Raw genomic sequence first — 15,744 nt, 5'->3', positions numbered from 1 at the left:
CGAAGATTTATGGAGGGGGTAAATGTCCACGTCAGCTGCAGGCTCGTTTGTGGCTGACAAGTCCGATGCGGGACAGGCAGACACGGTTGCAGCGGTTGCAGGGGAAAATTGGTGGGTTGGAGTTGGGTGTTGGGTCTGCGTCCTCTGCAGAAATGCCCTTTCATTTGATTGCACGTGTACAGGCCGACGATAAACTTGAACTTGACTTGAGCTACGGTACTCCATGATGCACCTAGATGTTGTCAGAACAACTGGCAGCTAAATTCGCATTTTGACAAGGAATAACCAAAATAGGACATATTCAGTGAAGGGGAGGGCATTGAGGAATGCAGAGGAACAGAGGGATCTTGGAATAATGGTTCAGCATTCCTTGAAAGTGGATTCCCATGTAGATAGGGTGGTGAAGAAGGCTTTTGGTATGCTGGTCTTTATAAATCATAGCATAGAATATAGGAGCTGGGGGTGATGTTGAGACTGTTTAAGGGATTGGTGAGGTAAAGTTTGGAGTATTGTGTCCAGTTCTGGTCTCCAAATTATAGGAAGGATATAAATAAGGTTGAGAGGATGCAAAGAAAGTTTATGAAAATGTTGCCTGGATGGAGGAAGACTGGAACTTTATTCATTGGAGCATAGAAGGTTGAGAGGGGATTTGATAGAGGTATTTAAAATTATGAAGGGAATAGATGGAGGAGATGTGAATAGGCTCTTTCCCCTGAGGGTAGGGGAGATTGGAACAAGGGGTCATAAGGGCTAGGGGGCAAAACTTTAGGAGTAATGTAAGAGGATGCTTCTTCACTCAGAGAGTGGTGGCTGAGTGGAATGACCTTCCGGAAGAGGTAGTTGCGGCAAGGTCAATTCTGTCATTTAAGAGGAGGTTAGATGAGTACATGGATGTGAGGGGGTTGGAGTGTTATGGGCAAGGGAGGTGGAACTAGTGGCGTTTCACGTAAATCGGTGCAGACGAGAAGGGCCGATATGGCCTGTTTCCATACTGTAAATTGTAATATGGTTATTTTCTGCTTTCTTCTGGACAGGATGAATGCTTGACATCTGCCCAACGTTACTCGCCACAGTTCAGTTCCCCACTTCCCTCAGCCACACCTTTCGCAGAAGCTTCGGCATACCAGGCTTTCGACGATCCAAGATGCACTGCTGACTGAAGATAAAAAGCTACACAAATGGAGAGCATGGATCAGAGAGTGTGAGAGCTGCACGAGAGAAAAAGATGTCAAGTGGTTCGATCACAACATGCCAAAATGGAGTGAAAGGCACAAAAATAACAACGTGGCATGAAGTGGAGAACTTATCTCCTGGATGGAACATCTTTATTTTTTTATATATATACAGACATTACAAGGGATTAATTGATACATTATTGATTCACAACCACCTTCCAACAATGTGCAATACAAGCAATCATACTGCTAATCATCTGGCAGAAAAAAAACCCTTCTAAACATCCCAGTGCCACATACGAGTATTCTCAGAACATCACTTTCTTTAAATCTTTCCTAGGACATTATCTCTGGTTCCTCTATTAGCATTGATTAAACCTATCACAAGGAGTTCCATCAGGATGTTCTGCATTGTGAACATGACTAGGGTTCAGCTGTCTTGAAAGTGTGGAAGCCTCTATAATAAATACTATGTTTTAAATATTAGTCTGTTTTTCTATTTTGCCCTAGAAACCATTCAAAGACACGGAGATCATTTTAATACTTGCTCTAGAATAAAAAGGTGGAATGTCGCAAATTGAAATCTTGCCCATTACTTCAGTGGAGAATCAAACGTGATGGGGGCACAAAACATCTAATCAAGGCGATTATTAGAGTGAAATGAGATTTTGGCCCAGAAAAGCTGGGGACAACTCACCCAAATGAGATTCCTTGATATTCTTGGTCATGAAAATGGCTGCCCACGTGCAGTCTCCTTTGGGAGGCAATAAATCTGCCCTGGCGAGCAATGCACCAAAGTGTTGGAGAAAATCAGTCGGTAGCACAGCAGCTGGGAGGGGTAACCAACATTTCGCGCCTGAGCCCTTTGCTAAAGACCTGAAATATTGATTATCCTTTACTTCCCAGATGCTGAATGATCTGCTGAGTTCCTTCAGCACTTCTGTGCCTTGCACCACAATCACAGCATCTGCAGACTTCCCTGGTTTCAAATGATCTTGGAATAATTTTAATCACTAGTTTGGATTTTCTAGAGAACTGGCAGACTCAATTATTACAAGCAGCTTTAATATTAGCAAGCCTAGGCCCACACGCCATCATTTCTGCATTGACAACTACTTCATTTTGCACAGTACACTTTAGCAGAGGATTCAAGCCAGTTAGTTTTAAATGTTAACTACATTCTGTAAATCAGTGATGTACAACAAGGGTTGTGTGTAGGGAAGAAAAAACACCAAGCTGAAAATGCCTGATGGCTGATCATTAAGTCAAATGGAATCTATAGACACATTTCAATTTAATATAGACAGTAATTTACAACAAGTCTCCTGTTTCTATGCATCAATTCATTATTTAGTCATCTAAAAAAAGCACGCTTTCAAGTTACCTTTGTAAAGTTGATAATGGTTGTGGAGAATACAAATGACAAAATTCCAAAATGATTATCCGAATCTTGTAAATAATTTCAATAAAAGTTTTACAATTTCTTACAAATCCATGCAAGCCCATCCTCAGCCTGGTGTTATTTACTGGAAACTTCTGGTTAAAGTTGTACAGAGCATGATTGTTGCTAAAGCTATATAGAAAGATGTGAAAAGTATTTCATTTGATCGTCAAAACATTTGTGGTCCATTCTATATTTGCAAGGAAATCTTCAGTCATCTCCACCACAGATGTTCAATAGGGTAGCTTTATAATCTCCACTTGTATCTCCCTATGGAGAGAAAAATAATACTGTAAAACCCCTGGGATTGATAGACGCTTGACAAACAAGATTTCCCGTTGCTTAAGACTCACTCTTACAATGCCTAACTAATACATCTGCATTAAGAATAAACAGTTCAAAAGACAAAAATACTGTACTTACACTGAACAAACTTCACTTGCATGAATATATAAACTTTAAAGCATTTTACTTTATTTTCAGTCATTCTTTGAAAACATTTAACCATCGCTGCATCTGCAGATTCCTCCCCCTCCACAGAGCCACCCGAAAGACGAACAATAATCAACCATCCCCCATCCCCAAGTTTACAGATAAAGCCTTACTTAATAATATATGGATAAACAAAGACTCTTACTAAGCAGGGATAAGGAGACATTTTAAGAGAGTCACCCCAATGGCAAGCGGCATTAACCAGCTCTTCATCCTGGGCGATGCCATTTTATTCAAACAGCTGCGGCAAGCAAAACATGACTAAGGCACTCCAGTGAATATTTGCTCCCATCATCACCAAAGGTTTTTGTGTTACTTCAGAGAATATTTACTTTGACAACTTTAAACTTTTATTTTTTTCTTATTTATTTTCATTTTATCTATTTATTTATTCATTTTCCTCTGTTTTTTTTTTGCTGGTTGCCTCAATTCCACATAACAGGGTTTTAACAGTAATTGTACCTTTAACAATTGGGACTGTTTCCTGGTCCATTTGGAAGCTAAGGAAATTTGGTATAATCCAAGGTTACTTATCAAATGTACTATAGAAAGCATTCCGTTCCAATGCATCACAGCTTGGTGCAGGAACTGCTCTGATGAAGACAGGAAGGAACTGTGGAGTTGTGAACACAGCTCAGGGCATCGCACAAACCAACTTCCCCTCCGCTGACTCAGTCCACACTTCCTGCTGCCCATGTATGCAGGGACCCATTCCATTCTGCTTCCATCAGGCAGAAGATACAAGCTTGAAAACTCAAACCTCCAGATTCAAGGATAGTTACTTCCACGCTGTTATGCTTTATTAAAAACTGATGCTTAAATTTAAATATACAGCATGGTAACAGATCCTTCTGGCCCATGAGCCCATGCCACCCAATCGACCGGGAACCAGAGCACCCAAAAGAAACTCATGCAGATACAGAGAGAACGTACAAACTCCTTAATGACTGCGTCAGATTCGAACCTGGGTCACTGGTACTATAACAGTGTTGCGCTAACCGCAACCCTCTATCCAAGGGTTTAAGAAAGTTGAACCACAAAAGGAATTGCATTTGATTTAAAATGCAAGATTACCGAAGCCCAGATCCATCCAAGGTTGGGCCAAAAGTGAAGGTTTCATTAAATTGCCTATCTTGCCACAAAATGGGAAATATCAAATGATCTACAGTACCTCAATTGTAGAGTGGAGAGATTCATCATATTTAGCCTTAAAAATATCTTTGATATTCAACAGATCGATTTCAGAGCGAGATACCATAATTCTCATCAATGTGTGGTCATCTGTGCCAGCGCCCTATTTAAAAAAAAAACACTTATTCAAAGAATATTTTGACTATTCAATATTTTAAATTATTCACTTAATCTAATCACCACCATCTTCATTTGGAACGAAAAATACTGAGGGCACAAGACTAGGACAGATCAATCAATCAGGGCGACACAGTGCAACACAATTACACAATTACTGGCTTCAAATCCAGTGCTGTCTGTACATTCTCCCTGTGTCTGTGTGGGTTTCCTCTGTTTTTCTCCCGCCATTTAAAATGTACCGGGGTTGCAGAATAATTGGGGCATTCGTGCAGCACAGGCTTGTGGGCCAGGCCTGTTACCGTGCTGGAGGTAATGTTCCCCTTTAACTTCCAATTAATATTTTGACTTTTGAATGGATAGAAAATTATCTGACTGGCAGAAGGCAAAGAGTTGGAATAAAGGGAGTATTTTCTGGCTGGCTGCCAGTGACTAATGGTGCTCCACAGGAGTTCATGTTGGTTCACTACTTATCACGCAATACATTAACGATTTGCATTCATTTCGAGAGGACTTGAAGATAAAATAAGGATGTATTGCCAAAGCTATCAAGTCACTGGTCAAACTACGTACAGAGTACACTGAGCAGTTTTAAAAAAAAAAATTAGATATAAAATATATTAACAGGCCATTTGACCAACAACCCCATTGACCTACAACCCCAAGTGTGTTTTGAAGGGTGGGAGGAAACCGGAGCCTCTGAGGAAAACCTACACAGACACGGAGAGAAAGTGCAAACTCCTTACAGACAGCGCCAGATTCGAACCCTGGTCCCAGTCACTTGCACTGTAACAGCACTGCTCTAACCACTATTCCAACCATGCTGTCCACAGATTTAAGCCTCATATTGAAGGAGGGATGAGCTGGCATTGGAAAGAATACACAGGAGTTTTAGAAGAACCTAGAAATTAGAGGGTTAATGAACGAGAAGTGTTTACTGACTCCAGGCCGGTACTCGCTGGAGTTCAGAAGGTGGGGGTGGTGAAAGTCACACATAGATGTATGGACTGGCCAGTCCGAACCTACATGACCTTCCCTAACCCCTCCCTTGGTTCCTCTCTGGATTTCCCAATAAAGGCTGGTGTGCCCAGACTTGCCCCCTCTTGCTCCTGCACCTGGAACCTGGCTGAGTCCTGTATGAGAAATGCTCGAGTTCAATCACTCCACCATGTCGATGTGCATCACACCTTCCAAATATTGAAAGGCCTGGCCAGAGAGGATGTTTCCAGTAGTGGGATAGTGTAGAAACCAGAAGATAAAGCTTCAGAAAAAGGACAAATAGAAGAGAAATGAGGAGAAATTTCTTTAGCCAGAGGGTGGAGAATCTATGGAATTTGTGGCCATGGTCAACAATAGAGGGAGGCCGTACTTAAAGCAGAGGTTGATGGGTTCTTAATTAGTAAGGATGTCAAAGATTACATTGAGACGGCAGAAAAATGGGATTGAGAGGGTAAAAAAATACAGCTGTAATTCAAACAGCAGAGCAGATTTGATGGGCTGAATGCCCTAAATTTTGCCCCAACATCTTATCGTCTTATAACCAGGTACAAATTCCTCAGTGACGGTCAGTCAGAGATTCATTTAAGAACTCTTATTTCATTACTTTATTGATTTCTTTTATTCTCCCTGTGTGGCTAAGTATTTACATTAATTATCTATTTATAGTTCTTTAATTTGTTTACATGTGAACATTGTGCAGTATTTTTTACTGCAAGTGGTAATTCTGCTCGCCCGCAGGAAACGGAATCTCGGGGTTGTATGTGACGTCATGGATGTACTCTGACAATAAATCTGAAATATGAGTATTATTGACACCAGGTAATTAAAATTAAAGTCTTCACATCTTAACACTGCCGTCATTTGGTTTGATATTTGACATTATTCTGGCCAAAACCTTCATCCAACATCAAAGTCCGCTTAATTTTCTAACGATAGCTCAAGGGACAAAACAAAGTACAGTGAGGAAATAAAAAGGAAAATGCAGATTTCATCTTTCGTCCGGTTAAAACTGTCAGCATTTATACTGCGGAAGATGGAATCTTGAGCAAACTGAGCTGCTGGGGAACACAGCAGGGCAGGTGGCATCCGTGGGTAGAAATGGTCAGTCACATTTTTGGTCAAGACACTCTACATCAGTGGTTCTCAACCTTTTTCTTTCTACTCACATACCACTTTATTCCCTATGCCATAGGTGCTCTGTGATTAGTCAGGGATTGCTTAAGGTGGTATGTGGGTGGAAAGAAAAAGTTTGCAAACCACTGTTTTAATCATACCTAAATGACTCGCTATGTGCATAACTCCAAAGGAAATGGGCCAATCAAGCAAAATATTTCAATAACAATTGGGTCTAGAGCAGTGCTTCTCAACCTTCCCTCCCCACTCACATCCCACCTTAAGCAATCCTTGACTAATCACAGAGCACCAATGGCAGAGGGATTACTTAAAGTGATATGTGACAAAATTATTATGAGGCTGCACAATTAAAGTTTGTTAATAGAATGATGGATGTTAAACAGCCCCCTAGTTGGGCTAAGGTGGAACTAGCCTGTATTTCTGAATCTGAAGTTCATCAGTTTATCTATAAATGGAATTTGCGTTTATTGGAGGGATATAATATGCCGGTGTTAAAGCATTTATTAAAGATATGGATTAATAGAAATGTTGTTATAGGCATGAAGGGGAGATTATCAATTCAAACTCCATTATATCAAAATCAGCTTATTTCTTTTCCAATGTTTAATAGATATTTAAAGGTATGGCATTCTGATGGGATAGAAGTGATTCAGGATTGTTTTGAAGAAGGACAGTTTCTTTCAACTGTTTGAGGGAAAAATATGGAATACCTTTATTTGTGTATTATCAACTTCGAGCTTTGATAAGGGATAATTATGGAAAGGATATGAGTTTATCCGAGTTAACGAAATTTGCATCTTTGATTTCTTTTGCGTCAAAAAATGGCTTTATTTCAGATATGTATAGGTTGTTACAAGAGAATATTGTTAAGCTGTATTTGGAGAGATCTAGATATAAATGGGAAAGTGATTCATCTTATGATATACCCCAGAAAGACTGGGAGGTTATGCGTTGTGAAGGGATAACTAAACTGATTAAGGTAAGGTATGGTTTGGTTAATTATAATTTTTTGCATCATTTATATTTGACTCCTGAGAAATTGAAAAAATATGGATTTAGTGATTTGGATGTGGGTTGAATATTGGAACTTTTTTTTCCATGTAGTCTGGTCTTGTGAGAAGGTACAACCATTTTGGAACAAAATTATGGTATTTTTTGAGAAATTATTTAAGATTAAATTACTGTTAGATCCAGAGATTTTTTTTATTGGGTTATTTGGTTTCTTTGACTGGTTTGGAGTTGGACAAGTTTCAGATAGTTTTTGTCTGTTTAGCGTTATCAGTGGCATGGAAATGTGTAGTAATTACTTGGAAAGATAATGTGGAAATTAATATAACTCGTTGGCATAATGAATTGAGATCTTGTATTTATATGGAAAAAATAACATATAATTTATATAATTTTTTTTGTTCAAATGTGGTCACCTTATTTAGAGTAAATGGGTTTAAACTATCTTAAAATGTGGTGTTGTTTATTCATATTTGTAATTATTTGTAATATGTTTTTTTTGTGGCTCCCCTTGCGGGGATGGCTGGGGGTGGGGGGTGGGAGGGAGGGTTGTTTGATGATTTATTGTGTTTTTCATGTAATGATTTTTATATTATTCTTAATAATTTTAAATAAAGTTTTTTTTTAAAAAGTGGTATGTGAGTGGAAAGAAAAAGGCTGAGAACCCTTGCTCTACATGGATAAAGGGTCCCACTCAGTTTTTACAGCAGCTTACTGTTGGGTCAACATTTATACAGTGCCGCGTTGGTGCCAGAACGAATGTTAGAGGGGGTCATTAGCGTGTTCAGGGGGGCATGGTGCAACGCTCAATCTCGCTCAGTGGGGGGTGAGGGGGTGCGACTGTATGGGAGGGAAGAGCACCTTGCTTGCAGGGGCAATGTCTGCGGATGACCCCTTGGCATTAACCCTAAGACAGTGCTTTCAAAACAGTTAAACATCACAAATTCTAGAGCTGAAGCAGCAGGAAAATTGGGAGCATCAGAATTGGAAAGGCGATGGGGGCTGAAGCAGGACACAGGAGCTTTTGAAGCAAATGCCATTACAGTTCAGAGCAAGGACGAGCATGAAAGGTGCAAGGTCGGATATTTTGCATAGTGGGATCTCAGCCACCAGGAGTGCTAAAGGTTAAGGATCCAAAACCCTTGAAGGTGGCTTTGACTAATATGCAAGCCGGCAGGAGCAAACAAGAGTAAAGCCATGAGAGCAAGTTGGAGTAGTTGCAAGAATACCCAGTTTGAAGGCAAGCTTTAGAGCAGGGTGCAATTTGGTGAAAGACAAATATACCATACCTTCATTGCATTGTAAAGTTTCTCTGCAAAATAGGCCGGTGTATTCTTCACACATTTGACTGAGGAAAAAGTGATTTATGAAATAAAAATCTCCACTGCAAAGCAACAGTCAGGCAAAGTACAGGTATACCCCGCTTTACGAAACGAGACTGTCTCCATGAAAGCTTTCGGAAGCCAAAATGGTGTAAAGTGAAGACCTATTCACTGCTATTGAAGTCTATTTTCGTAAAAGTGAAAAACCATTCAAAAACCATTCAAATCTTCGTAAAAGCACATTCTCGTAAAGCAAATATTTGTAAAACGGGGTACACCTGTAATTGAAATGTCAAACCTCAAAACTGTTCCTAACAATTCAGGTATTGCAGAATTAACGTGGGATTAGAGTAGGAAATTGAAATTATATCTATACATTCACAGATTCAGCTCAAGATATTATGCAACCAATTTATTAGCCCCTCTCCAGTGTTGATTAAACTGGTGCCCTCAATGCTCAGTGAGTCTTCGACCAGTGTGGGTACAATCCGGGAGTTGGCGAGCAAATAAATGTATTTTGGTCATGTCATAATCCTAATGCTGGCCTGGGTTCTGCTCGGAAAGACTCCTCTTCATCTCCGAAGGAAATATTAAGGGGGCAATTAAAGCAACAATACTAACAGCAACATTTTCCTAACTATTATCGATTTCCAGGAAAATAAAAATATTCAAAAAATAAACAATTTTACCATCTACTTAATCATGAGCACATCCCTAATACTTAACTTCACTAGTCAAAAAAATCTGATAGCAACTCAGTCACCTTTTATAATAGATTCCACAGATCTGTGGAATCCAGAGACAGAAAAAGGTACTAGCAAAATGAAAGCCTTGCTGAAGATCACAGCATTTCCCAAACATGCTTTCAAGGTCAATAGAGGTTGGTCCCTCACCGATGGCAAAATGTGGACTGTGTCATTAAAACAAAAAATACTGCTGTTAATCAGTAGACTGTTCCTTTGCAATCTCAACATGCTACAGACAGAAAGAGCTGGAGCCTTACCAATGGCCAACAAAACACACTGGAGATTTCCTGAACATTCACTTGAAATGCTATCTTCAATATCAATGTCATTAATCTTCTGGTACTCATCAAATACTGCAAGGATGAAAGAAAATGATAAGTTACATGTAGACTAGATTGCCATAAAACTTTGAATTCAAATCTCTGGTTAAATAACTACTAGTGAGTGTCATCTAAGTTCCACTTCAAAGTTATTTTGCATGTGATTCAAGTTTTAACTCCCTCTGTTGATAGGATGAAAAATATTAAATTAAATCCTTCTGCACGGTAATGGACCCTCCCAGCTCACGACCCTGTGCTGCCCAAATACACCTAATTGACCTACAACCCCTGTACGCTGAGGAAACCAGAGCACCCGGAGGAAACTCAGGCAAGCACAGGAAGAACGCGCAAACTCCTTCCAGACAGCGCCAAATTCGAACGCAGGGCACTGCACCAGGATTGGGCTAATCACTACGCTACCAAAATAATAAACCACTGCCTTGCGCTCTGAGATCCCCAGTAGATGACAAGGAATAGATTAAATCTTTGCAAGAAATACTAGATATTGTTACCTGCCAACAAATGACGAATGCTCCTGGAACAGAGAATGGCAATGAATCTTTCTTCATCTGTACCCCAAGCGTTTTCACCAGCTTCATAAAGAGTCTTCAAAAGAAAGGTTTATTTTTTAAGTAACAAATCATCCATGCAAGGCAGTTCATGCTCTCATTCAAGGGAGCAAGATAGTTCTGCAGTTAAACTTCAAAAATCCAGATGCCAAAAATCTGGTCCACCCAAGAATCTGGACTCTTAAACGGAGGCAAAGCAGCAACATGCAAGCACGTTTATTTCAGGTAATCTTATTACAAGGACATTCATTTTCTATACTCCATTTTTCTTTTGCAAGATTAATTTCTTAAACATAATTTAAAACATTACGCACTTCTTTTGTCATAAAAAATTTTGTTTACATTGTCGTGTTGATTTTATTTTTCTTTAAAACAGCTCGTTTTGAGGGGTCATGTGATGGTCGAGTGGAACCAGCCCTCTCCAGAGAAAAGAACAAAAAATTGTGAAAAAATAGAGCTCAATAAACATAAAATACAGGAAGAGAAGGATAAAGTTACAGAGAAGAGACAGAAGATGGCACCCTAAAGAGAAAAAGAATAACAGGGAAAAGGGAAGAAAGAAAATCACTGGAGAAGAAAGAAGAAGGCCTTACCTGCACGTCGGAGCAGAGAGCCACCATGGAGAGGAGCGGCTGATCTCCAGTGTTGGTGAGTCCCCAGAGGAGCGGTGTTCTCCCGACCGGTGGACTTCAAAAATGGCTCTCAGAGCCAAGAGGTGCGCAACTGCACAAGCACAAAGAGTTGCACATGCGCAGTGTGCAAGCAAAAGAAAAAGTTAACGCCGGCGGGAGGGGGGCTCAGCTGAGGAGCAGCCAGCTGAGAGACGCCCAGTATTGGGGCGTTTGGCTGGGGGAAGTAAACAAGTAAGAAGAAAAGAAGAGTGGTGAGAAAGAGAATGAAGGGCTGGAAGAGGGTGAGTGGCAACGGGGCGACCGACAGGCGGACGACCTGCGGCAGGGGACCCAGCAGCGGGTCGACCTGCAGCAGGGGATCCAACAAAGGAGGCAACAGCTGGAGGCCCAGCAAGGATACAGAAGCAGCTCACCAGAGAAGGATGAAGATACACAGATACTGAGAAGAGAAGAAGACGACACAGACATAGATACAGATACAGAAGATGAGGAGGAAGAAGACCAAGAATTTCAAAGGAAAGAAGGTAAAATAGAAGGACAAAGTTTACATAAAGCCTTTTTCGAAGAACAAATGAGGTCATTAAAGAATGGCTATCGTTAGAATTTAGTTCAATCAAAAGAAAAATGAAAAGAGCTGAAGACAGAATGCAAAGCTTAGAGGTGGTCATGACTGAAATAGGGAAAAGAGTAGAAAATGTGGAGGAACAAGAAGCTGTTGTAGAAATGGAGATAAATGATTTAAGAGGGAAGTTGGAAGAGAGCGAAAAAAATTAAAGAGACACAAGATTTATTGTCACAAAAAATTGACATATTGGAAAACTACAGTAGGTGAAACAACATAAAAATAGTGGGCCTGAAAGAAGGCAAAGAAGGGTCAGATGTGAAGGAATTTATAAAAGGATGGATCCCAAAGGAGCTGGGAATAACAGACTCACATGAAAAAATAGAAATCGAAAGGGTGCATAGAGCACTAGTACCGAAACCGCCACCACATCAAAAACCGAGATCCATATTGATAAAATTTCTAAGATATACGACAAGAGAAAATATACTGGAGCAGGCAAGAAAGAAGGTTAGAGAAGACAATAAGCTGTTGGAATATAAGGGACAAAATTTTTTTTTTTACCCAGACATAAGCTTCGAACTTTTAAAGAAGAGGAAGGAATTCAACATGGCGAAAACAATCTTATGGAAGAAAGGGTATAACTTTATATTAAGACATCCAGCAGTACTCAATGTATTAATTCCTGGGGAACGGAATAGACTGTTCTTGGACCCAAAGAAAGCCAAAGAATTTGCAGAACATTTGCAGGACAGGAGAAGAGAGGAGGAGGAGGAGTGACAAGAAGGATGACCGGCAAGAAAATATACAAAAATATGTAAAAATATAAAGTAAAGATAATGTATATATAAAGATTTAAAGATGAATAAGAGAAGGGGAAGAAGGGGAAAAAGAGAGCTTTGTTATGTATATGTTCTCTGGGGGGGGGGCTGGGGGTGGGAGAATAATGGTCACTGCGAAATCGGTTGACACTTGCGAGTAAGTTCGCAAATTGAATGGAAAGGGGAGTTGTGGTTGCCGTCAAGGGACAAGGGGCAATCCAAGGAGGGGAGGTTCATTTGGGGTTAAAGGGTTATTGCTTGTGGGGATTGTTGGGGTATTTCATGTCTTAAATATGTTGTCATATATTGAGATTAAAAAGGAAAATTTAAAAAACTGTAATGGAAAAAAAGGGATGGAGGCGGTGAAAAGGCGGAAAAGAAGTGAAAATAAGGATATAAGATGGCCATGTTGGACTCTATGACTATAAATATTAACAGAATATATAACCAAGTTTAAGTGTATCCCACTAGAAAAAAAATCAGATATAATTTAAAAGACAAAGTTATAATGATTGGGGAAACCTGGGAACCATATATGGAACATAACAGAAAGAGCAAGCCTCGGACCACCACCACCTAAAATGATAAGAAGATAAACACGATCAGATTTTTTTAAAAATTTTTTTATTTTTAACACGATCAGATTTAATGTGAATAAGTAGATGATACGTCTTTTTTGTTTGTATTCCTTTTGTATAAAGATATTGTTTTATTGTATTTTATATGTCCAATATTTACTGTTTTTGGAGGGGGGTGAGAAGGGGGAAGGGAAGGATTGGGGGAAAAAAAGAGAAGATGTCACTGTGAATATTTAAAGAGATGCATCTGTAAATATATTGGTTGATATGGTTCATAGTGCGATAAATAAAGAATTACGAAAAAAACTGCTTGTTTTGATTAATGTATTTGCTCATGAATAAAATCTCAAAATTTACCTGTTCATTGCTTCCTTATTCCTCCTGTAAAAGCACTATCTGAGAATGTGGAAAATCCAGACTGAACCAATCCCTGAGCAGTCCAGATTTCATGACTTTTACTGTATCGGTTATATTTTAGATTATTTTTGTATCAACTTTTTCTGGCAATGAACATGTATTGTGCATCCCTCTTGGATGCAATTGAAAAGAATAAAATGTGATCAATTTTGCATAATACATGCAAAACACATTTTAACAGAGGGCAGATACAAATATATTATTCATTAAAATTTGCGCAACATTTCTCTAAATAAGATCACAGGATCAAAAGAAGGGTTGTTATCCAAGTTTAGTTTGGAAGCAATGTATTGTCCTATATACTCTGGGGGTGGCAAGGCAGGTTTAATCAAAGGGTTGTCCCACCCATGCCCAAATAGAATATCAATTATACCTTTATTCAAGGCATTTTCACAGCCAGACAGCATTTGGAAAACTACCCTGCACATTTATTCTCCACACCACTGGCACACCGTGGCCATAGTACATCTACAAAATGTTCTGCAACTCAGAAACCACTTCCCGAACCAATGACATCTGACTAGCACCACGAGAAACAAGGGGGCGACAGGTCATAGGGACGCCATCACTTGCAGGTTGTTCAAGTCATGCCACTTTTCAAACTTGGATACACTCATATTCTGTCGTAAATCCAAATCCTGGAGTACCCTACCGAATAGCACTATGCGATGCCTTTCAGCCTCAAAAAGACAGCAAATAGTACCAAAAGACTGCTCAAGGGCAATTAAGGATAAACAGCAAATGCCAGCCTTTCCACAAAAAAAATCATGAAACCCAACAAGTGGAGCAAATTCAATTTTGCAAAGATCGATTCTTCAGGTTCATAAAACAGATCATGCAGTTTGTAGTGTTCACTAAGAAATTCTGCTCAACATCAATAAAAAATTTTTTTAAATAGACTATCTAGTATTCTAAATCATCACTTAAATATAATTTAACAATCCCCGTGGTCCACAAGAACTGTCCCCGTCAATGAACCCAGACAAAAGCATCGATTATTTTGTCTCCAAGGACCTCGCTGCCCATGTGTTCCTGCCTAGAGATGGCGATGGTCCATCCTTCTGGGATTTTAGGCAAAAGTTCTTGCTACGGACAGTTTGCAATGGGAAGCAAGCCATCGCAGCAAAATAACCCTCCTCACCTTTGCGTCCTCTTCTGCTCGAGATAGATCAGCTTCTGCCTCATCTCTGTTACCCTAGATCAAAGAAAAAGAAAACCATGCATTTAACCCACTTGATTTGCTTCATTTAAAATAGCCAATGCCAGAATTGACAACCAGAGATTAAAGACCAAAAACTAAATTTAGCACACAACTAGGATTAGAGGTCCAGTAGGTCAAGGTGCAGAGTAGGCAAATCATTCACTTTGGGTGCACACTCTCAGTGTCACATTCCTAGTAGAGCTCCCATTCCGTACCTAGCACTGAATCTCCATGATAAAGACTTCTCTAAATTGTGCACAATCTTTAATGAAGAAGAATGAGAGGGGATCTTATAGAAATGTTTAAAATTATGAAAGGCAGAAATAAGATTGAGGTAAGCATTGGTGGGGATGACTAAAGTGAGGGGACATAGTCTCAAGATTCAGGGTAGTAGATTTAGGAACTGCTTTTCCCAGAGGGTGGTGAATCTATGGAATTCGCTGCCCATTGAAGCATCAAGATTACCTCAGTAACTATATTTAAGACAAAATTGGATAGCTTTTTACATGGTTGGGGAATTAAGGGATATGGGAAAAAGGCAGGTAGGTGGAGATGAGCCCATCATCAGATCAGCCAGAGAAGGGTCGGCGGGCACAGCTGCACCATGAAAATGTTTCATAAGCATTCACACTAGGTGGCGGAAAGGAGACCTCCCAAAAATATTCATTATGTGATTATTGTAGAGGAGGATAAAAAAAAAAAGGGATTCAGTCACTAGTTCTTGGGCTGTACTGTCTCAAAGACAGAGCACCCAAACTGTTCGAAACTGGACTTCAAAGCCGCTAGCAGGGATGGTGAAGCAGAGAAAGAAAGAAAAAAGAATCTCAGAGTTGTACGTGAATGTTGCGCATATTCTCTGACTAGATCAGACAGACAAGAACACAATAGGTGCAGGGCTCGGCCATCCGGCCCATTGGACTATTCTGTGGCCACAAATGACCTTATTTTTAAAAATGAAGTTATGTCACTAGATTTCAGATTTATTGTCTGAGTACATACATGACATCACATCAAACCCT

At 39.7% G+C, this 15,744-nt stretch overlaps 1 protein-coding gene across 1 annotated transcript in view; it reads right to left on the bottom strand.

The window, feature by feature from the left end:
• Window positions 1–1,290: 1,290 nt before the first annotated feature.
• Window positions 1,291–15,744, bottom strand: part of LOC138736337 (annexin A5-like) — a 31,835-nt gene continuing 17,381 nt past the window's right edge. Inside the window, exons 8-13 of the mRNA XM_069885681.1 lie at window positions 14,666–14,719; window positions 10,458–10,551; window positions 9,883–9,978; window positions 8,847–8,905; window positions 4,280–4,402; window positions 1,291–2,886 (exon numbers count right to left, since the gene is read on the bottom strand). Coding sequence (XP_069741782.1) covers window positions 2,827–2,886; window positions 4,280–4,402; window positions 8,847–8,905; window positions 9,883–9,978; window positions 10,458–10,551; window positions 14,666–14,719 — 486 coding nt within the window. The 3' untranslated portion in view covers window positions 1,291–2,826. The remainder of the gene's footprint in view (window positions 2,887–4,279; window positions 4,403–8,846; window positions 8,906–9,882; window positions 9,979–10,457; window positions 10,552–14,665; window positions 14,720–15,744) is intronic.

This window comes from Narcine bancroftii, chromosome 6 (assembly GCF_036971445.1).
Source record: "Narcine bancroftii isolate sNarBan1 chromosome 6, sNarBan1.hap1, whole genome shotgun sequence".
Taxonomy (NCBI): Eukaryota; Metazoa; Chordata; class Chondrichthyes; order Torpediniformes; family Narcinidae; genus Narcine; species Narcine bancroftii.
The sequence above is the reverse complement of the archived record's forward strand: the minus strand, read 5'-3'. Positions and strand labels throughout refer to the sequence as shown.